This window comes from Phoenix dactylifera, chromosome 8 (genome assembly GCF_051530095.1).
Source record: "Phoenix dactylifera cultivar Ajwa chromosome 8, Ajwa_hap1_PhDact_Kaust_v1.1, whole genome shotgun sequence".
NCBI lineage: Eukaryota > Viridiplantae > Streptophyta > Magnoliopsida > Arecales > Arecaceae > Phoenix > Phoenix dactylifera.
Genome location: NC_143197.1, coordinates 18,217,874 through 18,245,386, shown reverse-complemented (window position 1 = coordinate 18,245,386; position 27,513 = coordinate 18,217,874). Strand labels below are relative to the sequence as shown.

Genomic DNA, 27,513 nt, shown 5'->3' with positions numbered 1-27,513 from the left:
ACAAAATTATGGTATTTTGAAGTGGTTATCTTTGATGATTACAATTACAAAAGTTTCACATATTTTAAGCTCTTAGTCAGGTACTACACTGAGGACATACTTGGGCAATTAGAATATTTATACTAAGGATAGGAATTTACTGATTTAGATTTTCATCTTGTAGGAAATGACCAGCTATCTAGTGGGTGGAAAATCCTATAGACACCTAATCCTATCTACTGTGTGGATATAGAAAGAAAAATAAATCTATAAGTTTCAAATAAAAAGGGCATCATAGCACACGAGGCTCCAGCCAGCAGAGTTTGAGGAGGGTCAGATTCATGCAGCCTTACCCTTGCATGCGGAGAGGTTGTTTCCATATTTTGAACCTATGACACCTAGATCATAATAAAGCAACCATACTGTTGCGCCAAGGCCCTTCTCAAATCTATGAGTTTCAAAATTAAAATAAATTTATTTAACAAAAAAAAGAGCAAACATGCTTCACCCTTTAAAAGAGGACCAATATGAAAAACATCATCCCCTCTATTTTTTACTCAGGAAAATGAGAACAAAACAACATATTTTTGTTGGGAAAAAGTCATGTTAGGGGTCGCATAGGATTTATTCATAGTTAAATCAGATCAAGAAGTAAATGAATATATAATAGAAAATATGGTTCAAATGTGGCTCAGATATTGGAGACATTTCTGCAGCACTCCCCTTGAACTATATTGAGACCCCTGTGCACCAAGATTGATATACTGTCCTACTCATGAGATACATTCATAATGCCATGGACCAGCCTTCTGCGGACGAGTAAAGGTCAATAATGCTTCGAATCATGATGTCGAAACTATCCTGAATGGACGTACTGAGCCGTACCAGTTGCAGACCGAGACGGTTCCAGCAACCAAAAGAGAAACCAGGACGGAGGGGGAGAAGGAGAAGGAGAGGAAAAGAGAAAGGAGTGGGGGAGGGAGAGAGGGAGAGGATGAGAGAACAAGGGGGCGGCCGACCGACGGAGGGCCAGAGAGCCGCGCGGAGGGGTAGAGGGGGGGTTCTGCCTCCGGTTTTCATGTTTCATTCGAAACAGGTCCCGAAGAGGACTCCTTTTTATTTTCGAAAATTTTAAGTCAAGTCGGCAAACCCCTTGCCACCTTTATTTAATTTTTTTTAAAAGGAGCTCTTTCCGAAACCCCTATTTCAAATGAAACAAGGGAACCGAAAGTGGAGCCCCTCCTCCGCCCCTCCACGCAGCTCTCCGGCTCTTTGTTGGCCTCCGCCAGATGTCCGCCACCCTCCCTCTCTCCCCCTTCTCTCTCTCTTTCTCTCTTCGGCTCTCTCTCTCTCCCCGCCTCCTCTATTGTGTCGGTATGAGCCCGGCATGGAACGGCATGGGGGCATACCGACTCATGCCACTGGGCAGCCGGTTTGGGCCCTAGTTTCAGCACAACAATCCTTGCTTCGAATAGACAGCATGTAATTGCATGTATGCTCCTTTAAAATATATAATGTTAAAGAAAAAAAGAGTAGATGCTCTCTCTTCTGGGTTTTTTCTCATACAGGATACTCTAGCAAAAAAGGGTGAATTAAAGACTACTTTGTGACAGGAGGAGGTTCTTTATATATATGAAATGTATAGATGTTTCCTATGAATAGTAGCATCCATACAAAACCTAAAAAGGACTACTCGAGGAAATACAAAATAAAAGATAAAAAATGTAATACATGAAATATGGTGTTTAATATGAAAGTATATCAAAACCAATGATTTCGTTCACAGAAAACACATTCAAAACCCACTTACATCACTGTTTGTGTGCCTAGAAATTTCAAAGTTACATATTTTTAGTAAGCAGAGAACTGGAATGTTGAAGACATTCACAACTCAATTCATGTATATCAATTAAAATGCCAAAAAAAATCTTTAAGAAAGAGCTATAGGTTTTTCCACTCAGACTCTAACAGCTATCTCGTTACTCAATACTCACTTCAATATCTGTATCTTAAGCTAAGACAAGACTATCCAATATGACGTGTTTGTGCAATATTTTTTTCACAAGGGCATCAGACAAATACCCTGCTACCAAAACTTCAACAACTGAACTACAATAATCTAAGTTCTAAGTTCTAATAATTCCAATCCAGTAGTTATTAAAATGCTTACCACTTAAGAATTTAAGTTCACGTACTCTAACCTAGACAACCAAGTCCAGGTTCACCATCACAACAACCAGTGCACATTGTTCTATTGAACCATTACCCCAAAAACCACATTGAAATCTGACCAAACACATAGTGACTTGAATAGGTATCTCTACTAATGGCATTTCATAAATCATTGGAAAGCACAGTAAAGCAGCATGATACAGAAACTACTATCCTCCGCAGCCTTCTTATTCATCCTACCACTGCTATCATGGTGCTTCCCACCATTCTCGCTCCATCAATACCGAGAGGGATGCCTTGACAAGGTCTAAGCTAAAGGAACATGGAAAGTTCCATCTCAGATGCAGAGGGGATGGACTTCAGGGTGATATCGCAGATGGTGTCTGCTACCTTCCAGCTGGGGCAGACAAGGACAAGAAGCAAAGGGAGATAGCGCCATCATGATGAATGCCGGACAACAAAAAGTATACCCTAGGACTTTTCTTTTTATGCTGTCAGATCTGCATTTTTCTGGAGGCTTTTTATTCCACACATTCAACTTCCCAAACAGTCAATCCTACACCAACGATTGTTAGAATAGGAAAATCCAGTCGGATTTGAATGAATCCCATCCCTTCCAAAGATGCCCTTAGTTTACACAAAGAAGAGGATACCAAAAGTTGTTATATAAAGTAGATCTACAATTAAAATAAAATCCTGAAAGTGAATAAAGTTCAGTTCCAAACATACATCCATAGATCATAGCCACAATCTTGTAAAGATTTGCAAAGCTAACTTCAATTTGTTATATAAAAACTAGTAAATACTGTACCTTCAGCAGTGCAATAAAATCAGGTGATCGTTGAAATGCAGCTAGCATGAAATCTGAAAACCTCTTTCGAACCTACAAAGCAGAAATTAATAGAAGAGAGAGCTTAATGTATTTTGACTATTTTCCTAAAAATTGATCTAATTCAAAACTATTAATTATTAAACATCTGTTCCTGATTTCACAGTCATCAAAAGCCAAGGAGTGGCTTGAAGGCGTTGTTACCTAAATCAGCAAAACACAAAGGAGTGGGGAAGCTTTAAGGGATTTTAAAAACAGAAGGGGCAGTCTAGGTTGAAGAATTGGGCTATTAAGGTTTAGGGTTGCTGATACATCTAAAATTCTTCTACAAACTAGATTTAGTTACAATGACGGTCAAGGTCTACCATACCAACCCTAACTGTCCTATACCGGCCATACCGTACTTAACGGTAAGGTACCTATACAGTACCGAAGTTTGGTTCAGTATATGAGCTGAAACAGTCTATAACAGTCTGAAATGAGCGGAACTGCTCCGTATCTCCAGGAACCTACCAATACCAACCCATTCTGGGGCTGGGAGTGATAAAAAAATGTTAGAAGCTTGTCTTCATATAGGTTGCGTATAGTACCAACATACCGTATCAAATCGGTAACGTATCAAATCGGTAATGTATCGTACAGTTCTAGGCAGGGGTTTTGCGGACCTTTGATCATCGGTTTTCTATCCAGTATTTGCAACCTAATTATATTATAGGAATACAAAGGGAATTTGAAGAAATAACCATAATGATGTGGCAACGAATCGGATCCAGATGTATGTCTGGTCTAGTATCAGTTATCAAGACACTATAAAAATATTACAAAAACATAGAATATACATCTAATTAAATTCTGAATGCTGTTTAACTAATTCATAGTTTAAGATAAGCTGTTTCTTTTAAGACTGAAAATCAATTAGATATTAATTCATCTCATCCAGCAAACAACTTTTGAACTCCATAAATTCCATATTACAATGTTTTGAATCAATTTTCTTGCACTCTAGCAGTGTTCATATTTGAGCACCTATGCACAAGCATGCATGAAAGAATACTACTCAAGGTTTGCCGTACTAGTGTATACCAACCGTACCATACCGTATCGATGTATACTGACTGTACCATACTTTACTGGTACCGAACCGGTATACAGTATTGAGAGGGCATACTGACACTTGGTATGCTAAATCGGATACCATACTACCGACATAGTAATAAGATGGTACCGGTACAGGGTCTGGTACCGAGACGGCAAGCCTTGCTTTCAATTATTAATTAATGATCAAAATATCAAGTTAAAAGAATAAAGAATTTTTGCAATTCATGCTCGTCATTCACCTACCTCAAAAGAGAAAACCTTGTCCGGGAACATTGTATCAAATCTCGACATAAGAAGTGGAAGTAATGCACATAACATTGCTGCAATATTCATATAGAAAGTTCATTGTACCATGAGTCCAATTTAAGATGAAACAACATAACGAGAAAATAATACATGCAACATACAATCATTGACATCTCTCAATGCTGTTGTAAAATATAGAGCAAGAAACCGAGGTGTCATATGAAGTGCTTGTCTCAGCCTATCAGACTGAGGGGCGTTGGTAGTAGCTTGCAATAATGAAACCATCGAAGGAGAGGTCCAATGGCGCATCTGAAATGCAACAAAAAACGAAAAAAAGATCAGCAATTACCACTTTATCCTTCAAGGGAAACATTACAAATTGAATTTTCCATGGTTAACTTTCAAGGTGCATGGGAGAGGAGATTTCTTGAAATAGGGGAAAAAAACAGATCAACAGTTAGCTTTCCATCCTCCAAGGGTAAATTTGATAATGACTTTTTTATGTTAATTACATGTTTGGGGATGGGAGGTTAAGTGGTGGGCTGCATTTAGGAAACCTAATTGGAGAAAAGTTATGATACTCAAGTCAAGATTTTAGCATGAAACCACCCCTCTCAAACTTAATGTTGGTCATAAATTAAGTCTTAGCTTCTTAGCCGATGAAAAAGAACACATATTTGAGGATTAGAGATCCATCTGTATCAATCAACAGAGATACCTTACTGGCACACGACATGGCTGCATATTGATGCACTCATGCCAAGCACAGGCATGGCACAGCAGAGCAGTTCATGAATCACGCCAATGTCGGGCCAGTGAACTACTGGAATGCAGCTCTAAAAACTTAACAAATTCATGTGACCTTTGACAATGAGATCTCGAATGAAAATAACTTATCCTAATAAGCTTACATTCACTAAGAGGATAACAACAAACATGTGATTTCAATAATAACTAAGAACCTATTTGCTATTGCTTTTGTTTTCTCTTTCCTTATACATGATGCATGCATGTAAACAAGACCATATGGCATGCAGGGGTAATATCTATATGGAAGTGACTAATATGTGCACTACAACATGCAAACTAAAGCTTGTTTCTTTCAAAGCTGTCAATGATGTCACTGTCCAGAAAAGACCTCTGACTAATCCGCATCTCTGATTCGCCAACTCTTCCACAAGAAGGATTCCAAAATATGCATCAAACGTGGCATGCAAAAACATTTCACTATTACAATTGAACTAAACTAATAGTCACCATGAAGCTAAACTAAAATCAACAAATTGCATAAAACATCTCACTATTACAATTGAACTGATCACACTTCCTCTTCTTCCAGGCATACAAACATATAAATGGGGCATTGTTGTATCCAGGTTTCCTATCTTTTGCTTTTTTTTTAGTTCCTCATATAGGACAAATCAAATCATTCACCTAAGAGGCGCTTTATAAGATACTCTGTTAGATTTGGCACCCAAACAGCATCATTATATTTCATCTATTGCATTCTTGAAAATTCATGAGATGAGTGTTCACATGTCATGAGTTCCTTTCTACTGGTATCAGCTTCTGATATCTAACATGATGTACATGTGTAGCATGTACAATGTATTAAGAGATGCACATTATTGACTCATTCCCCATCAGCTTAAGCTTTTGAGGTCAATTGGTTAGTCAACACAATGTTTAGATGATTTGCTTCGAGCTGAAAAAGAATAGGTTCAGTTTGCTACACCTAAAACTGTTACAGCTGTGGATGAATCTAGGTGATCCGCTTATGGAAATGCCATTAATGCATATTGAGTTGGTGATAATAAGATGGTAACAATGACTCAAGCATCCAAATATTAATTTTACATCACCTCATGGTGATTCTGCATCGGCTGACGAAGAAAAGGTTTTCAATGTTGACTAAAACTGTTAAAGCTATGGATGACTCTAGGTGATCCTCTTATGGAACTGCCATTAATGCATGGTGAGTTGGTGACAATAAGATGGTAACAATGACTCAAACATCCCATTAGTGATTCTGCATCAGATCATGGGTGTGACAACAGTTGTAGATTGATTAACTCAAGCATAAATTCAGTTGAAAATTTGAAAGGAGGATGTTGCTCACATTTGATGGTTTCATGTCCCTGACATACGAAATCCATATCTCCTAGATCTAGTTGTAATTTTCAATGGCTGTATAGTGGGACCAAACTACCCAAACTAAGTCAATCGTGATTCCTGAGGAAATATATGATGCTCAATAACGATCCCCCAACTCTTTTCAAGAGAAAATATATCATTTTGTTAGAGCTTAAAGTATTGAATTATCAATTCTAAATGGGATAAATGTGTTGACCATAAAATACAACTTATAATGATATTTCATATTAAAAATAATTTCCTAAAGTTTTTTCTTGACAAAAAAAAAACTAATGGCCTAGTGCATGTTAATTAATATTGGTATAGGAGTAAGATTGTTGTTAGCATGAACAAATAAACAAATGTGATTTAGTAATAATTCACAACTCAATTTATTGTAATTGATTTGGATTAAATTTCTTACTAGTTACTTATTTCCTCATGTTTTGAAAACCAACTGTACCATGATATGTCGGCAAACCAGGAGTAGATACACAAGCCTATAGGGGTAGCAATCTACAAGCTGTATCAAGTTTGGGTTGGGTTGAGATCACATATCAAAGTCCATAGGGCTTGACTTGAACCCGACCCGACCAACTAGCGAAAGTATGCACGACCTGGACCTTGCCCGCATCCAACCAGCTACCCCATTATACCTAACCCAAGTCCATATTTTTTTCATAGTGTTTGGACTAAACCAAATGACATAGCAAAGACACTAAAATAAAATACAAATCACAAATCACCTCACAAATCCACCATTTCATATATATGTGTAAACATGAATGTATGAGTGTATGTATATATGTATGTACATCGTATGTACATATATGTATATGAATATACACATCTGTATGTATATGTACATACCTGACTCGAGGGGTTAAGGGGCCCTAACTCGAACATCTGACTCATCCCACTAGTGGGTCTGGATTGGCTAATCTGTACCTAATAGGTTGGCTTAGGTGGGCTCGGCCTAAATCAAGTTAACAAGTCAAAAATTGCCACCCCTAGGAGCATACCATAATCGGTATCTTCTAGTATGGGATTGGTACACCCCTGCACCATAGTACCTAAAACCTTAAATGTTAAATCCCTTGAGATGGACTCCCGATCACAAATTTCTAAGACAATCCAACTATCAAATCAATGCTTAATCACAGGTAGCAAAGGTCTATTGACAATTGCCACATGGGGTTCAGAAGGTTCTTATGGCTAAAGCTGCTTGGATAAAGTATTGGGTGGATAGATAAAATTTAGATAACTCATGTAACCAACCACTATGAAGAGGAAGATTTGGTGGTTGGGCAGCCACCAAGATTCAGCAAACCATGGGTTAAGCAACACCTCCCACTCTTCTTCAAATATATCCGAAAATGTTATCTTGGAGACAAATTGCATGATACATATTGGATTTCGAAAGGAATGCATGGCTTTTTTTTCTAAACCACATCATTGTAAGTGGGACTCCAATTTTGGTTCTTGACTGGAGCCAGTCGAGATAGACACTTGTTCATGCATTCTTCACCTTATGAATGATTCAGACTACTATATGGCATATGCACTAGCATTGTACTCTTCCTAATGGGTTCTTCACGCATTAGTCATATTATACTATGCATCAGTTTATGCCAAAAATTTTAATCATAACATAGCAATTCATAGCATGCGTATAATGTATTCTTGATATGAGCTAGACTTGGTTCCACTCAAGTGGATCTTCACTCAAATCTAGTCAGGTCTAGATCAAACCTAGATCAAACGATAGGGGTCTCAAATCGATGATCCAACATTGTATGTAATCTACTTCCTGTAAACTGCTAACACACCAAAGATCATGTAATTTGGAGATCCCTAAACTATGCATCAAGTGGTTAAAGAAAACATATAGTGTTTTGTGTTATTTGAACTATCCAATTTTTGACCACTTGATGCATAGGCAAGAGGTCTCCAAATCACAAGTTTTTTGGTGCATAAGTAGTTTAGATGTAGTAGATCACATTTAATAGCTCGAATCATCAATGTGGGACCTCCATCATCCGAACTAGACTTAACCAGATCTGAGTGGAGATCCACTCAAATGTGGCCAAGTCTTCCTCTTCTTTATATTCTGTTGAAAATCATGTTGTTGACTCCGCCTAATAAATTAAAAGATATATATGAGCTATGCTACCCAGATCATTCAATTTAGCCTGGAGTACCCATTCCCAACACCTTAACACAACATTGGTATTGAACTTGTATACAACTATTTATAAAGAAATTCTAAGATATTAAAAGGACCTGACACTTCGGACACTCACCCACACATGACACACAAAACCAAGTTTGTGTAACATAGGATATGATAAAAGAACGATATCAAGTATTCAGATTAAGCCTTCAAGAGCACCGAAAAGATAGATGGTGGATTGAAGTCCTAATTGGATTTGATCCACCCCGAACATCCTCGATCTTCCATGAGAGACCAAGTCTTGAGATGATTACTGGACCCTAAGTCCCCCTAATCTAGGTCAGCTTAATCTGTCTTGGTTGGTACCTGTCGAGATCACTTGGGTCAGTGACCAGGTCAAATGGTACACCCAGGACAGAGTTGGGACTTGGTTAGGAAAAAGAAAGCGCCATGGCTCTTTTGTTGTCTACTAGGCTATTTGCATGCGAGACAAAAAGAAAGAGGAAGGAAAAGAAAGAATAGAGAAAGGAAAGGAACAAAAAGAGAGAGGAGAGAAGAGAAAGAAAGGGAGAGGACGTGCTCAAATTCAGCATCCTCTACGCTAGAATTGTCTTGCAAACCTAGTAATCTCCACCCCACCATTTTTTTACCATTTATGTGGCCATAAAAACTTTTATAAATTATTACAAACAACAAAGAACAAAAAAATAAAATAAAAAATTGGTATTTCAATGATTCACCGGGCATGAGATTTAAAACCATGATAAACAAACTCCAAAATTTCATTTTCCTCGAGATTCCACAAAGGTGAAAATTCTACATATGTCATCTGCACTTTGTTAGCAAACTAAGCAAGAATTCAAGGAAAGCTTAGCAAAAATATCTTAAGACTTCCCAAACCATGAGGCCTAAATAAATAAAAAATTAGTACCTTAATGATCCCCCAGACCGGGATTTTCCCTCTCTTTTTTGTACCTTCCCTCTCTTTTTTGTACCTTCCTTATCTATTAATAATATTGGGTGGCTTGTCCTCCCCTTCCCTCATTAAAAAAAAAAATGGTACTTGTGTTATAGAATTTAGAAAGAAATTTTTACATGTTAGGAGATTGTCTTTATTTCTGTTACTTCTATTAATATAAATATATGTTTTACACTTGGAAATATCTACAGAATTTGTAGTTGTCCATTTGTAAAGTATTGTCTTTAAAAATGAGTAACCATTTAAAATTGATAATATCACCAATCATTTGACTGCCTTTGCAATTTCACAATAATCTATTTATATTGCAAGTTTCCAGTATAGTTGACAACAAGGTCCGCCATATCAGTACCGGTCAGCATACCGGTGGCATCTCGGAGTGGTACGTACCGGTCTCGTACTAGTCCCGTACCGGTCCCGTACAGGTCTCGGGAGAATGGCCGGATTTTGGGTTCCGGCGTTTTTTTTCTTGAAGTTTTGTCTCTGTTGGATCTTCGTTTGAAAAACCACACCGCGCCGCGCTATGGTTTAAAAAAAATTTGAAAACCTGACCGGTATCGGCCGATACATGGCAGTATTGACCGATACAAAAGATGTACCGGTCGGTTCTCTAAAAAAACTAATCCGGTACTAGATTCCACGCTGATCCGATACTGGTTCAGGGCGGCAGACCCTGGTTGACAAACTCCTAGCCTGCCGATCATAGGTCTTATCCTAGGTCCTAAGTCAGCAGTATCATGATCATTTTTACTACATTTCTCCTCTTTCGCCCACATACTAAATTGCAACTAACATGCCATCAAGTACCACTTGTACGAGCTTTCCAATGACCAATATGCTAGAAATTATTTTGTCTCGTCTCTCTAAGATTCTAATATACCATTACTTATCGAAGAATTTCCAATTGTGACAAACACATCAACCATAATAGCATCCCAAATGTATTGAGCACTTTATCATTATCAAGTACAAAAATTGCACTTCCTAGCAAAGCTAATCTCTCTCGATGACTTGGAAAAATGGGTGTCCATGTGTCATATTTTGAGGATTGTCATGCCAAGGGAAATATGACACCTACAACATGCTGACACAGAATAGCATATAATACTTACTAGTTTGCATGCCATGTATTTAAATTTAAGCTCGCCTTTAATGTGTTGGAAACTTGGGATCTTTATATCTATATCAATATGAGTACTGGGGAACAAAAAAAGAAGTATGATGCATTAACTATCAGAAACCATGAATGTCAGATCAGCCAATCAGATGAAAATAGTTAGCTTCATCGGACCACTAGAATCAACAACCTCAACTGGAACACAAAACATGTATCAGCAATTCTACAAACTAGACAAAAGAACAAAGCCTAAAGTTTCAGCCGAAACAGATTGATTTCAGCCGAGACCGGTCTAAAACTGATCAAATTTTTCAGTTTAGTTCAGTTTTCTGACACATTCGGCAGTTTCGGCCAAAACTAACCAAAACCAATGTTTTCTTACCTTTTTCCTTTTGGGGGGGGTCTAAAAACTACATATGCTCAATGTCTTCTAATGTTTCTGAAATTCATTAGGATTATCCAATATCAAATTTATCCAAGGCTCTAATGGCTACATTACACGGACATTCACAACCAGCTCCAAGGATAACTATTCAAGTTAGACACACATCAGAGACTTGGATACTTATGAAGTTCTTTGATAGCAAGATCCCAACACAGCAAAGAAAAATCCTGAGTCCTTGCACATAAACTACTATTTAGTCATTCAATGTACATGAATAGACTTACAGCAAGCCCATCATTCTCGTCTTTTAGAAGGTCAAGAAACACTGGGTCAGCAACATCTATTGTATTATTATCATCGGAACCAGAATCACCCCCCCGATCTTCTATGGCTGATCCAGTATAAGCTTCATCCATGAGTGCAAGTAGCATCTGCAATATGATTCGAAATATATCAAATAATCCTGATACACATATAAGTGAGGTAACTTTCATCGCATAAACTTATAACTCCAAGAATTTCAAATATAACCTCAGGAGCCGTACTCTTCTGGATAGAAGCTATGCTACTGCCAATGAGAGTTCCTGAGCTTCTTTCTACCTTTTCCAATGCCACTATCAGTACTGTTTTGAGGCAGGGAAAATGTATCAGAAAGCACAAGCATATTACAAAAACATAATTGATGTAGAATATATTAAAAAACTTTATATTTATCTTAAAATATGAAAAACAAAGGGCCTGTTTGACATCATTGTTATTTTTTTGTTTTCTCCGCAAATTAATGAAATACCAAATGGAGATTGATGTTGAAGACAGAATTTGCACTAAGCTTCTGCTATTCCTTGCTTTATTTTCGCTCTTTCTAAAAGCAATAAAAAATTGCTGCTAAAAGCTCTACAGATTTCACAAACAATTTCAAAAAACAAAGTGTTTCATCATCATGTTGTTCCGTCTGGTTAAACTTTCTTCTTGGATTTTGTAAAAAAAAAAAAGAGAAAATAAAAGTAATACAACAGCCCTAAATTAATGATTGGATCAAAGTTTTCCTACTCAAAAGGTGAACCAAAAATTCATCCAAACAAGTTTAACTTCTGAAGACTAGCTGAAGGAACATTGACTCATCATGTAGGGAGAATTATTATCTTGGACCACCTTCTAGCTCCCTGCAAAACCATATAGACATTTAGAACAAATTTGCCCTTTCCCAAGACACTTGACCCTGTGGCCTTGCTGAATAACTACCCTTTCGGTAGAGCAGTTAAGGGTATATTTGATGTTGCTTTGCTAAAGTCCTTTGAAGGCTTTAAAGAAAAAATTCTTTCTAAAAATGTTAGTGTTTGGTAACATCATTTAATAAGTGCTTCTCGAAGAAGCATAAGTCAAAATGTGGCTTTTAGGATAAGTTAGAGAAACTAGTTTCTAGCTTCTGCTCTCATCTTGCTCCTTGTCTTTCAAATATAGTAAGACCATCTATAAAAGTTAGTTCTATAATATGTGATTACCAAACACCAAACACACAAAAAAGTGTTTTTAATTCAAGAACTTCAACGAAAGTGATTTTTGAGAATAACTTTAAAAAAAAAAAAGCAAAACTAAAAGCACCCTTAATTTCATGCACAAATGTTTGTGTTTGGATGTTAAGAAAGTGATGCGCAGCATCTGAATGAAATAATCGATTAAAAATAGGTATTACTAAAGGATTTTTAATTTCTAAACGTGTTGAAAAAGAAAATCTTTAAGCCCACATGCCAAATTTCAAACCATAAAGACCTTCAGTCACATTTATGACATGATTAAAAAGTTGTAATTTGTTAGCTTTTACAGTAAGGCATGTAATACCAAGAATTAGAGCTATATGGACCAAGGATAGGTAAGACACCTCCAAATGGGAATGCAAAGACTCAGGCCATAAACCATTGTTACAGCCTTCTTAGACCTCCAAATTCTGTTTCTGGGTTGTTTATCCCATTTTCTTGTCTATATAAACTTTTGGAAGAAATAAGATGGGAGTATTGAGCTAAATGCCTTAGTCAAGGTGTAATGTGTGTGTTAAGTCATTAACATGCAAAAATATCACATTACATAATATAACTTGCAACTCAAAATACATTTAAAAGATAAATATTTTAAAATTTGCAACTGAAGTACATGAAAACAAAGAAAGGATGCATTTAAACTATCAATTAACAAAAGTAGCACCTCCAACCTCATTTACTGCAGCTTATGATTATGCTCTCCTTTTTCACTTATCTTCTCACCCAAGGTTCGCCATCTCAGTACCGGACCCTGTACCGGTGCCACACTAGCAAATTATCCATGGTCTCCCAAACTAGACCGAACCGCCCAGTTCGGGCAGTGCCAAGCTGACCTGGTGCGAAACCAATTCGGTTCGCCTTCTATTTTCGGTTTTGACCCCGTACCGGCTGAAACTCGTACTGAACCAACCAGAACGGGTCCTGAACCGATCGGAAAGGATCCGAACCAGTTGGTTCAGTGCAGATTCGGTGCGAACCAGCTGGATTGCACCGAGTCAATCCGGTCTCGAACCGAGTTTGAACTAATCTGATGCTTTTAAAGTATCAGATTGTTGCCGCTTTTCCTTTCCAACAATCAAAAAATTTGCCTATTTAGCAGCTCAAAAGAAAGATCCAAGCCTAAATTAGGTGTACTTCCTCTCCGCTATCTCATTCCTTCAATTTTTGGGGGGCCCTTGAAAAAATAGCTCGAAAATTGCAAAATAAGAGAAGATCATGCCATAATTTTTGATTTGGGCTTGATTTTATTATATGTCCTAGATCTATAGACGATCTACCCGATGACATAAAAATTTTAATTTTTAGATTATATATAAGTTTTAAAAATTAAAAATATATATTTCGATTAAAAAATAAAAAAATAATAAAATTAATAAAAATTTTAAAAACATAAAATTAGAAACATATTTAGGGTTATTCAACCTACTCTCCATAAAATTTTGTTGTCTATTTATTCAAATTTCGATGCAATCATGCGTAAAGTGACCTAAGCCTAAAGTTGAAAAAAATTGAAAAATAAGTAGCCTTTGATGTATGCCAAAAGGCCTAGAAAAATATATGTTGCATCCATTATTAGGTTCAATATGAATCTGAGTTAAATTAATTTTTTAAAATATTAATATTTTAATATTATTTTTAAAGTCAAAAAATAATTAAAAATATATAAATAATACCAAAAATTATGAAAAATTAGTAGTACGTATTACATAATTCAAAAGTAAGTTTTGAGGTAGAAATCATATTTTTTTTAAATTTATGATATTTAAACATATTTTTAATTTAAAAATTATTAAAAATATATACATAAATAAAAAAATATGAAAAAATAGTATTATGTATTAGATAAATCAGATGTATTTTTTGAGAAAAAATATCTTCGTTGTAACAAAATTTTGCTATTCTTAAATAATTGATAAACTGACATATGTGATAAACCTGCAGGAATGGAGCCATCAAAAAAAGAGAACCAGAGCATGATATTAACTGAAATCATGGACAAATACTCTTGGACCAGCACCATTGGAAGTGCAATTGATGCAACACAGAGTTCAAGAGAGGAGGATAACTAGATTGAAGCAGCACTTTGCTGGTGGTTATCTCGACGTATCTATGTGCCAGAAATGCCCACAGAAGATTTGACAGCTGATGAAGAAGCACTTCGCTGATTTCAGAATAGCGAAGGAGAGGGTTGTCAAGAAGAAGGCAGAGGTGGACCGCCGAGCGGCAGATCCACCTTATCACACTAGAAAGTCAAAGGAGGCTTCCGCTCCAGATGATGAGGCATAGATCCAAACTACCATGCAAGCGAGCCTGAATGATTAGCGGTAGCAGGATGAGGTGGCCAAGCATAGGGCTCAATTTGGCCTCTCGTACTACGAGTCGGGTTCCAATTCTGTGAGCAAAGGGCAGATCCAGAGTTTAGGAGACCTCAGTCAGGAAGGTCGTCAGCAGAGGTAGTGGCCAAATTGCATCTATGCTGGGGGTTTTTGGTAGCAAAAAAGTCATCCAGAGAGATTCCACCAGAATCAGCAATCCATGATTTAGATCTACATACCTTCCCCAGCAAAGATTCGAAGCAGCAGAGGGTTGACTCAACACTAAAGAAGGATAAACAGAAGAATATATGGCAAGCTATTGAATTTTGGTTCCACTTCAGCTACATCCCAGCGAATGTGACAGACAATACGTACTATAGATCTGTCATTTCCGCCGTATAGGCTGCCGGTCTCGGTGTAGATCTCCAGGCCCAAAGGACATCTACGGTGAGCTTTTTGACAGTAATGAGATAGAGAAATGGATTGCCTCCTACAAGAGCAAGTGGCCCACATATGGACTGACGATGATATGTAATGGTTGGACCGATCCTACCAAGCGGAGCATCAACTTTCTAACATATTGTGAAACGAAGACTTTCTTCTACAAGTCGGTTGATGCTTCTGATTAGATGCATGACGTTGCATACATCCTTAAACTGATGGAGGAGGTGATTAGGTGTATGACTTTCTACCAAATCATCGCCAGGTATATTTATAATCATACATGGTCCTTTCACTGATGAGGTATGCAGGAGAGATCTTGAGACCAGAAGTCACATGGTTTGCTACCAACTACATTGCACTTAAAATCTTAAGCGACTAACTATCCAAATTCTTTCTCAGATGGTCTCCTCGAGTGGCTATGAGTGCAACTGGTCCACCTTCGTCCTCAATCCATAGCAAGCAGAGAAATTGTTTGACATAGAAGCACCTCAACGACCTTGTATATGCTCACTACAATCTGAGGTTGAGGCTAAAGTGCATTCAGAAGGAAGAGCTCGACTATATAGATCCGATCCATAGTACTTTCGTTGATGATGAGGATGATCTTATAATCGGATGGCTTATGGGCCAGCAGTAGGAGCCGGAGCATGATAAGCGAGGATTGCCTCCACGACCGATCAGTTTCATAGCCAGCGAGGCTAGGGTTGATGCAGGGCAATGAGTTGAGTGCAATATTCCACGTATCCTTTCAGCTGATCAGCCACAACTACAAGGGAGCCAGTACCATATGACTCCTTGTCCGAGACATCCTCTCAGAAATATAATCGACAGATGCTTAGATGAGGCCATTAGGCTACTCGATTGACTTGGTCAGGAGGGTGACATACATCCTTCCAGCATAGCCAGACAGAGAGAGGTATGAAGGGTAGGAAGGCAGTTGCCAACACACCAAAAAAGAAAAACAAAAAGCACATGCAATCCTAATAAAGAGTGTCGAGGAGTCGGTTCACTCAGATTCAGAGACCAGTAGCAATTCTGATGGTCATGGATCTACTGGGTAGAGAGTGAAGGATAGGAGACCACCATTTATAAAATAGCCACAGGATGGTCTTTGATTCACCGATGAAACTCAATTTATACATGCTATGCAGGATAGGGACCACGGTGCACGATCTATTAGTGCCTACAAGAATACAATTGAATATAGAAGACGGACTTCTCGAGATCATTCAGGACACGATGCAGCTGCAAATGACCTCGCATATGAAGTAGAATCCACAGACGTATTAGGTTTCGAGTTGTATACTAGATCTTATTATCTACAGCCACAGAGAGCCTATGACCCATTCGGATACGGATATGGTGCATCTGGGGCATCTTCCGGTGGCTACTACCCTACACAGCCTAAAGCATCTCACAAGTCGGATTTTGCTGCCAACATATTTGGATGGGTCCCTCCACAGCCGTATTATCAGCCATAAGATACTTCTCAGAGTTAGAGCTTTAGCAAGAGATTCGAGAATGCTTATAGCCTGGCGCGCGTTTCTTATGGGATGAACATACAAGACTACAACGTTGCTTGCTTAGAGAGGTGGATTGATGTGCCTCATGACTATACTGATGATTCGGATATCTACGAGAGCCATCGCCACTCGATCCAATTTTAGTATGTATGTTGTACTTTAAATGTATGTAATTGATTGTATTATTTTATAATTTTTACGTCATTACTTGATTTGAGGATATTTTATGTTGTTCCTTGTAGCATGCAACATCTCACTAATTATTTTATGATTTGCATCATTTTAAAACAATAAGATGCATCCTTTAAATTAAACCAAGATCATATAAACATCAAAAAAAACCAAAAAAATTAAAATAGACTTAAAATTATTGAAAAAGATCAAAAAGAGTATTAGCAATTAAACATTATAGAAAACTCAAAAAAAATGGCGTGTCAGTACGGAATCAACATGCCCTACCCTTATCGACCATGGCATGATACTGAACCGTACCGGCCACCACCGGTACGAGTCTCGATGCCGGTTCGGCAGACCTTGTCCGAGAGTGCTTATAACCCGGCATGCGTTCTATATAGATGAACGTACATGACTACAATGTCGCTTGGTTAGGGATGGACTGATGTGCCGCCTAACTATACTAATGATTCGGATATCTACGAGAGTCATCGCCACTCGACTCGATTTTAGATATCAGTATATATGTTGTACTTTAAATATATGTAATTAATTATATTATTTTATAATTTTTATGTCACTACCTGATTTGAGGATATTTTATGTTGTTTTTTGTAGCATGCAACATCTCACTAATTATTTTATGATTTGTATCATTTTAAAATAATAAGATGCATCATTTAGGTTAAATCGAGATCATAAAAACATCAATCAACATCAAAAAAATACCAAAAAAACATCAAATTAGACTTCAAATTATTGAAAATAATTGAAAAAAGACTTAATTAAATATTACCGACACTTGGGTTCTAGTACTAGTTCGGTGGACCTTGATAGTATCAGTACGGTATAATACAAAAATTTTTTGGTATACCGACACTCGGTACGCCACCCATACTAGCTCATACTGTCTGGTTCGAGCCGATATGGTGTACCTTGATCTCACCCATACGATAGACAACCTGGTCGCGACCCCCTCTTTACTCTTCTATGTGATTCTTGCACTCTGTTTAGAAGTTTTCCCTTTTAACTTGAAGAAGCACCCTTCAATATATAGAGGTTTGTCATCCTATCTATTTTTAAGCAGACATTACATACCCTTTTTAAGTTTATAACTTTTATCTGTTCTTCTACAAGATCAATGAAGGATTTGTCAGCTGCCTTCTCTTGTTGATATAAGGCTAAGAAATTCTATAACTAAATTAAAATATAAAATTTGATGGTCAAGCATTGTGGGGTCACATAATGGGTTTTGGTGCATCACTTATGCAGGTCATGTTGGGGAGCCCCATATCAATACTTACTCTTGAGAACATTGATTTTCCCGACCTTAGGTGTTGAGATAATGTTGGAAAGCAAAAAAAAGGCTCACTTTACGTGTATAAATCCTACTATTGGCATATCAGTTGGATATAGAAGAAGCGCTCCCCTCATCATTGTATCTTAAAGAACCTATTCCACACACCCTCTTGCTTAATCCTAATAGTCCATAAGAACCGTTAGATTTTGACTATTGAGATCATGTCTGAAGAATCCTCATAAACTAATGAAAATTAAACTTGGTAACCCAACAATACAAAGCCATGTTTATCTTAGTTGTCACGAATATGTTAAAGCTTTGCAGCCTAGAAGAGACCCTTACCTCGCACCAATGGCCTCAAGAGTTTAAGTTCATTTAGAATTTAAAAAGGTTAGATCAGAAAAGGATGTTTTAGGAGAAAACTTATTTTTCTATAAGGGCATCCTGGGAGGGGGATTTTTTTGAAAAGATGGGGATATTTTAGGAATATGAAAGTCATCACATGGTACATTGACACACTAACATAGTGTTTAGGATAAAAAAGTGAGGTCTCATCCAAGGTGTCTGAATTCTGAAATTAGAAAAGATGTAGCTAAAATGGATGCCAATGTTTTAACTTACAGACCTTAAGTGATACAGTTGTTATTAAAATCATAAATAAGAAAATGATCACAACTAGAATTCTATTCCAATGAACACATCTATGGTTGAGCTGCACTCTAAGCTCTACAACATCATTATATCATAGTATATATTATAAAGTGGCACCAACTGGTACAAGATTAAAACCCCTATATACGAACTTACGAAGCGTGTGTAATGTGTTGATGATGCCTTGACAAAAAATGTATCATACAATATGATATGGTTCCCATCAATACTTCAAGAAGTATTTAAATATCACAGCATTAACCTATACCACTCATGAGTCATGAGCCAATTTGTTACATGTTAAAAGTGCATTTCTACAAATGAGCAAAAAAGTGAAAAGGAATAAACGATATACCAAGATATGCTTTGAAACAAGTACGCCTGATGCAGTGCAATTTGGGCCCGGTTCACTACCATCAAGGTGTAATAAGGTCTCTCATAATGATCACTAGCCAATTCAATGAAAGAAGTCTGGTTCTACACTCAAGTCTTAAATCCATGTTCAAACCTTGACCAAATAAATACTAGATATAACTATATTTTCGAATAAAAAAATGATACTTATTCTTCTGCCATTTTAACCAAACAACTAATAGATATAACTATTATCTCTGAATAAAAAATTGATGCTTATTTTTCTGCCATTTTATTGTCATTCTAATAAAATATCATTTCTAGTTTCAATTCCTCTAAGCTTCATAAATCATGACCAATTCCTCAGTGGTCAAGATCACGGTTCGTCGAACCGGTACCGAGACCCATACCAGTCAACGACCAGTATGGTTCGGTACCGGCCGATTCTGGTCGGTTCTGGCCACATCCAATCAGGAACCATTTTCCATTAGAGAACCGACCCAGTCGGAGATCGGGTCGGCTCGATTTGGGCTGAACCAGCCAGTTTGGCTCAATTCAGCAATCATTGGTCAAGATGTCTATAAAACATGAGATACTTATTTTGAGATTGTAAAATCATATTACCAGTAACGTTTCTACAACTTTATCAAAATACGACGAAAAGCTTCTTGGTTTTTTAAGAAGAATCAACATAAATGTCATTAGCAACATCAAAGGAATAAAGGGCTGATATAAGATAAAAAGCCAACTGGATAAAGGTGTCAAACTGTAATACCAAAATTGTATATTATTAATAATACTACAAAAAAAAAGGCATTGCAATACTAAGATAGTATACAAAAAGAAAAATAAAGTGCACATGTCAAGTAAACCATTATAACATGATCCAGCTTCTACATTTGTTGCAGTATTCTTGTACAATACCTTTCCAAACCCAGTTGATGTCAATTCATATTACAAAACAATAACTGTAAAGTGTTTATATTCAAAGTGAAAAAAGAACTTACTTGGCAGATCCAAGAGTGATAGAAAAAGGGGAAGAAATGACCCAGTTGACATCATCGCTGGAAGAATCATCAAAAAAGATTTCTCAAATCTGGAAATGCAACGTAAAACAGGTATCAGCATTGGCTAGGGACTTTATCCATGCAAGTCACAATGGGCATGACCAAGTAATTCTGGAATACAAATGGAAAGTCATCTGGGTCATAGCAAAATATTAAACAATAATCTATTGTTTAGATATCGACTGAAATGTTCTTTGTTGAACAAAAAGGTATAGTAGAAGACAAATGGCAAGGATCAAACGTCACACCAACAATATCGAATAAAGGGAGAACATACCTCTCTCCGTTCCAAGCAATTAACTTTAGCAGCAATGGGAAGAACTGCGTGTGACCAAAGATATTTGATTAGTCATTCCTCTAAGGACTAGCAAACTAAAAATAAAATAGAATAAGAATTTCCAACCAAAAGTATTAATCTTTATATATTTCACCATTTATCTGCAAGCCATGCTAGCAAGGGTAGCAATGGGTTGGCATCAGGTTGGGGGTCAACCCTGGTTTGGATCAAAAAAAGACTCTCAAACCAAACCCAACCTACTCATAATTGGGTTGGAAAATATAAACACATACTTAACTTATTTATTTTTACATAAACCCAAGCCTACCCACAAACCCAAGGAAGACCGAACCAGACCGAACCACCCGGTTCGGCCTGTACCGAGCCGACCCGGTGGGAGACCGAGTCGGTTTGCCTATTGAAGTCGGTTCCAGGCCGGAACTGGTTCTAAACTAACTGAAATCGGCTTGGAGCTGGCTGAAACTGTTCGAAACGAGGCAGTTCCGTTCGAACTCGATGCGGTTTGCACCGAGTCAACCCGGTTCTGAACCGGGCCCCCTACCATTTTCTTTGTTTGCTGGTTAAAAGATGTTGGGAAGGCCCCCTCTCACATGATTCCTTGTCCGAAACATCCTCTCAGAGATATGATCGAGAGATGCTTAGATGAGGCTACTACGCTACCTGGTCGACTCAGTCAAAAAGGCGACACACATCCTCCCAATATAGCCAGGCAGAGAAGGGCAAGAAGAGTAAGTAGAGGCGAGTAGCACGAAGGGTAAGAAGGCAACTGCCTAGCACACCAAAAAAGAAAAACAAAAGGCATATGCAGCCCCAATGAAGAGTGTCGAGGAGGAGTCAGTTCACTTAGATTCAGATATCAGAAGCAGCACTTCTAGCAGTCATGGATCTGCTGGCCAAGAAGGAAGTAGAGGACATGAGACTACCGTTTATGAGACACGGCCACAGGATGGTCTTCGATTCACCGGTGAGTCCTAGTTTACGGGTCAAATTTTGCTGCTGACTTATTCGGATGGACCCCTTCACAGGCATTTTATCAGTTAGTTTATCAGCAAAAGGACAACTCTTAGAGCCAGAGCTTCAACGAGAGATCCGAGAGTGGTATAACCCGAAGCACGATTCTTATAGGATGGACATACAAAACTACAAAGCCGCTTGATTAGAAGGATGGGTTGATGTGCCTTCTGACTATGCTAATGATTCGGATATTTACGAGAAGTATCGTCACTATACGAGATTTTAGATATCGGTATGTACGTTGTACTTTAAATATATGTAATTAATTGTATTATTTTATATTTTTTATCTCACTACTTAATTTGAGGATATTTCATGTTGCTTCTTATAACATGCAATATCTCACTAATTATTTTATGATTTGTATCATTTTAAAATAATACGATCATCATTTTACGTTAAACTGTAGTCGTAGAAACACCAAAAAACATCAAATATCAAAAAAATATCAAATTAGACTTAAAAATTATTGAAAAAATTCAAAAGATAGATTACCAAATAAATCAACTTGAAAAACTCAAAAAAAATGGACGTACCGGTGTGAAACCGGCACGCCCAACGGTACCGTGTGTCGGTACCGTACCGATCCATCCGCCGACCGGTACAAATTTCGGCACTGGTTTGGCAGACCTTGCACAAACCTATTAAGTTTTTGTTCATCAATCATACATATAACTGGAGGATAAAGCAAAACATGGTATGCAAAGATCACAAACAACAGAATCAAAATTATCTTCAAATACGTTGTCATAATCATGATAAACCTAGAAATTCAGGATATACGACAATCATAAACTAATTAAGGATAAAAATAGCTAAAATGCAACTTCCAAGTTCCTAAATCTCATGGACCACCCTATCCATCTTTTAGCGAACTAAACCGTATGGAAAAATTACGAAACTACAACTCATGTTGGATCTAGGAGACAATTAAACCCATCATTTCAAGAGACCCATTGAGTTCGGTGGCTAAACCCAAACCCACCCATTTTTAACCGAGTTGGTTTTGGGTCAGCGAGGAACTGACTCAACTTTAAAGAAAACCCACCTGAACTTAATTATTCTAGGTGGATTCATGCAAGTTGCCAGGTACAAGTCAAATTTTGCCACCACTACATGCTAGGTAGCTTTCCATGGAGAAATTAGAAAGAAGAATTAGTGAGATCCCAATGAATAAGTTAACCCATAGCACAAGCAAGAGAAGACAAAGATGTACACAATAAATGTCCAAGGTTTGGAACCAATACCATGACTTGCGCTGGTCAGGTACCGGGTCAATACAGTACGATACCATCTGGCATAGTAACACTATATGCAACAAGGCACTAGTCAGGTACCAAGTTCACCAATCTAGGTTTGGCTCAGATTTTACCGATGACTAGCAAAGCAACGGAAAAGATGGTTGACATGGTAGAAGAAAGGCTGGCATCCTATCAGTGGCCTAGGTGAACATAGTCAAATTTTGCCACGTCGCCGACTTCACTTAAAAATTTTAGAAAAAGAAAATAATAGGTGAAGTCGGTAGTGGATGCTGACTTCACTTTAAAAAATCAAAAATATATATTAAAAAAGGGACCGAAGCCTCCTCCCCTGTTCCGACACATGGACCCTCGGTCCTGTTCCGGTGGTCATTGAAGCCCTCTCTCCCCTCTCCCTTGGTCATGTTCCAGCGGCCATCATTCACCATCGCCCTCTCCCTCCCATCCTCCCTCTCTCTCCCCCCTCTCCCTCTCCCTCTCTTTTCCTCTCTTTCTTTCTCCCTCTCCCTCCGCCTCTCTCTCTCTCTATCGCGCTCTCCTGCTCTCTCCCTTTTCCTCCCTCCCTCCCTCGTCTCTCTCTTTCTGTCTCTTTCCTTCTTCCTCTCCCCCTCCCTTGCTGGTTTCCCTGTCAGTTCATGCCGAAACGGCACAGCACGAGGACGTACCATACTGTACTGCCAGTTTCGGTATTGCCGACCTTGTATAATGCATTATTATCAAACACTTAGAAAGCTTAAATCTTCGTTAAGAAAAATCCAGCAATTTATTGGATGTATCAAGTTTCTATACATCAAGAATAGCTTTCCCTATAAATTCCACACTAAGGCTTCTATCAAAACCTGATCTGAAAGATTCAAGACATACCATCCTTGCCCCTAATATATAGTGTAAAGACTTGGCATTACCTTGAAAAACCATATGTTTACCCATAGACTGTTTCATTTTTCTTTTTCTATTAGATTACATGCACCAAATTCAAGTCATATCAACTAGTTCAGAAACTGGATCATCCTTAACTTAAAAAGCAATTAAAAATTTATAAAAGATGCAGATATAAACAGCATCCTTAGATATCATGCTTCTGCCATATCTCCTTAACTTGATGAATGGCATTTCCCTATGGAAGTTAATTGGAATAACATATAACTACTTTTCATCCTGATGATCTAACTATTCACACAATATCATTGCTGACCCTCCAAATCAAAGGTGAGCACACATAAAGTTTAATACAGGGAGAACTTATTGTTGAATGAATAGAATAAGCCTTAACGGTGAGAAGTGGCAAAAACAAGTATTACTTCAGCACTATAATTTCATAGGTAGGAAAGCTTAGTTGTTCCTGAAGTTGGTAGAGACATGAAAAGCTTACAAGGAACAAATAAAGAATATGAGAGACCTGTGGCGCAACTACAGTTTTGGAAGTGCCAATGCCAAATGAGGCTCCTCATGTATGACATGCAGATCCATTTTTGGCAGATCTTCATTGCTTTGTCAGAGTGATCCTCTATCTCTAGTAATAGTGCTCATGTCAAATCACTATTGATCAACAAAGGTATTTCCGTATGGACATCAACATCTGGTTAACCACTTCATCTTAACTTACGTTGTCCACCAAATTAAGCCTAAAGAGGGGGGAATAATTTCATCAAGATACTTTCATGCTTCCCTAGTACAACCATCTTTTAAATATACAAGCAACATGAGTAAGTGTAGCTATGATCCTAATTCTTTTAACTACCTCCAAAAGGAAAGCTAAGTGAGATGTTAGATCTTTTCACCATTCAAATGCAGAGGCCGATATTTCATGATAGATATGGAATAAAACCTGGGTAATAAGATCAAGCAATATAGGTACAGTGGAAGAGGCTAATGCCAGCATTACAACAGGGCATATGTTTATTGCAATGCAGAAATCCAAATTCACATGACCATGCTACAGTAGTGTCTATTACTCTGTTCCATCAGACTGCTGAGCCTCAACAGCACAACTCCAGCTGCTAGGTTCAAAGAAAACAATCCAACCTATTACCCCTGATAACTTTTGGCGGTCAACTATTACCAAATAAACTGACAGTCATACAAAGCCTCGAAATCTCTTTCTAATTCACCCTCTTTTCTTCCTTCATATGCATACAAAAGGTGTTTTGATACAAGAGTTTCCATACAAGATATTTAAATCAAACAACATGTAGAAACTTGTGTGATTGAACAAACAAGCTGTAGGGAATCAACCTTTCTGCATTGCAGCAAAATATATTTTAAGTGATGATAATTAACTTAAAGAGAATATATCTCACTAGTCAATCACTAGTTAATTTAATGAGCTTCGGACTGTTTCAAGAAAATTTCATCAACATATGCAAAACTGGTGTGCAACGTATGTGCAGGGCCGGCTCGGGCCTTAGGCGACTGAGGTAGTCGCATAAGGCCCCCACCCCACCGCACAGTTTTTTTTTTTTTTTTGGCTTAATTAATGCATAGCTTTCAGCCTTTCCTATCCGAAAGCTAGCTTATAGAGTCATAGCTGGGCAGTGGGCGACGGCTACCGGGCTACGCCGCTACAGTGCATCCCCTTCGGCGTCTCCCCGATGACAGACTGGCTCGGCCCTAGGCAACGGCTACGACAATTGACAAATGACAAGCAACGGACATTTCCTCCCCCCTTCTCTCCCCCCTTCTCAGTTCTCTGACGGTGCTTTCTTTTTTATTGCTGAACCTTCTCCAGTTAGGGCAGTCCTCTCCAGGCTCCACCGCAGCACCGCTACATCTCTCCTCGCCGTCCTCGGCTCCTCCGAGGCTTCGAGCCTCCGACCTCCGGGCTCCGGCCTCCTCGGCTAGTCGGCTCCGCTCTAAAGTCCACCGTCCTCGGTCCTTCTCCGTTCGCCGTCCTCGGACCTCCCTGTCGGGCCGGCACTCCGCAGTCCGCACTCGGCCGAAGAGGGATCAGGGAGGCAGCGTCGCCGGCGTGATGGCATCTCTTCTCCTTCCCAGCCCTCCGCCCTCTCCAGGTGAGCTTTCGACTTCCGGATCCGGTTTTCTTTTTTTTTTGGGGGACTTCAGTGTTCAGTCTTTCGAGTTCCGATTGACTTCCGGAGCCAACCAAAGGGCAAGGGGCTGGGGACTCTGGGATCTAGCGAGAAGGATTTTTGGGTCGGGAAGACAAGAGCCTTCCGGTTTTCTTTTTTTTTTTTTTGCTGTCGAGAAGGATTTTTTTTTTGTATAATTTTTGGAGGAGGAAGGGGATTTGGGTCATGTTTCACCTTCTTTAGGCTTCCAGGATGATGTAATCTATGTGAGAAATAACACTTTTCTAAACGAATTGGGTCCAGAGTTGAGATTCTAGAGAAGGACAACAACTTTAGTCAATAGAATTAAATGGGGTGATGGGGAAATAAGGTCTATTTGAGGTTAAGTTCACCTTAGGTTCAAACATCATATATCATGACAATGTTGTTAGCCGATTTTTCCAAGTACTAATGATTTAAGTTTGATGTCAATGTAAGATAGTAAATTCATAAAATAAGTAATAAAACAGTAACATAAACTGATAAAAAGAAAATAATAAACCAAATAGATTTATGTTTGTTGTAATGCCCAGTAGATTTACTTTCATTTTAAGTACCATGAGTCCATGACTGAGTTGTCTACCATCTATTTGTTATAATGCCCAGTAGATTTATGTTTGTTGTAATGCCCAGTAGATTTAGTTTTTATTTTCATTTTGAGTACCATGATTGAGTTGTCTACCATATGTTTGTTATAATGCCCAGTAGATTTATGTTTGTTCTTCCTTTTTTTGCTTTTTATATTTGTTCTTCCATTTTTTTCTTTCCTATTGCTCTGGTGGGCTCTGACACCCAGGTCAGGAAGGTTTTTCTCCTTGGAAAAAAAAGCCAAGTTTACAGACATGAAGGCTTTGGTGTAAGCCCGTGGAATCCTTCCATTGTTACCCATCAATTTGTTTCTGTTAGAGTTTTCAATTTGGTCAATGCCAGAGTTTTCGGTGGGATACTTTTCTCTTCTCCAGAGTGGAGCTTTATTACTTTTTTTAAAATAAACTGGTGTTAGTCTGTAATGGGTTTATAATTTCTAGAAGACATCTTGGGTTGCAGGTTTCTGGTGATGGCTAATGGGATAGCTGCAGGTTATAGTCTAACCCAGGGGGTGAGGTCTGTGGTGAGCATGATAAAAGGAAGGGTTCTCTTCAACAAGGCCTTGGCTTGGGCTATCTTCTAATGTGATCAGGTATGTTGTAAATTCTTTGGGGCAGGGCCTCTTCACATACATTGGAAAGCATTTGTGGTGTAGATGAATGCACATAGCTAAGTTATTAAAGGGTGCTGAAGGTTTAGATTTCTAAACACTAATAGCTAAGCATAAATGGGCCCTATTCTCGTAGCTTTTCACTACTTGTAAGCACTGATTTCGGAACATCTAATAGCTATTATTTTTAAATGAATTTTTA

General features: G+C 38.1%; 1 protein-coding gene across 9 annotated transcripts in view; it reads right to left on the bottom strand.

The window, feature by feature from the left end:
• LOC103720838 (AP-5 complex subunit zeta-1) overlaps positions 1–27,513 on the bottom strand; it is a 53,397-nt gene that overhangs the window by 10,278 nt on the left and 15,606 nt on the right. For 6 of the 9 annotated variants that reach the window (XM_008810763.5, XM_088702952.2, XM_026809895.4 and 3 more), the window contains 7 exons: positions 20,752–20,795; positions 20,415–20,503; positions 11,643–11,734; positions 11,396–11,542; positions 4,486–4,633; positions 4,322–4,398; positions 2,963–3,034 (listed from right to left, as the gene is read on the bottom strand). In XM_008810763.5, the coding sequence (XP_008808985.2) occupies positions 2,963–3,034; positions 4,322–4,398; positions 4,486–4,633; positions 11,396–11,542; positions 11,643–11,734; positions 20,415–20,503; positions 20,752–20,795 (669 nt within the window). The remainder of the gene's footprint in view (positions 1–2,962; positions 3,035–4,321; positions 4,399–4,485; positions 4,634–11,395; positions 11,543–11,642; positions 11,735–20,414; positions 20,504–20,751; positions 20,796–27,513) is intronic. The other 3 variants (XM_088702954.2, XM_088702953.2, XM_088702958.2) reach the window with 1 other exon arrangement.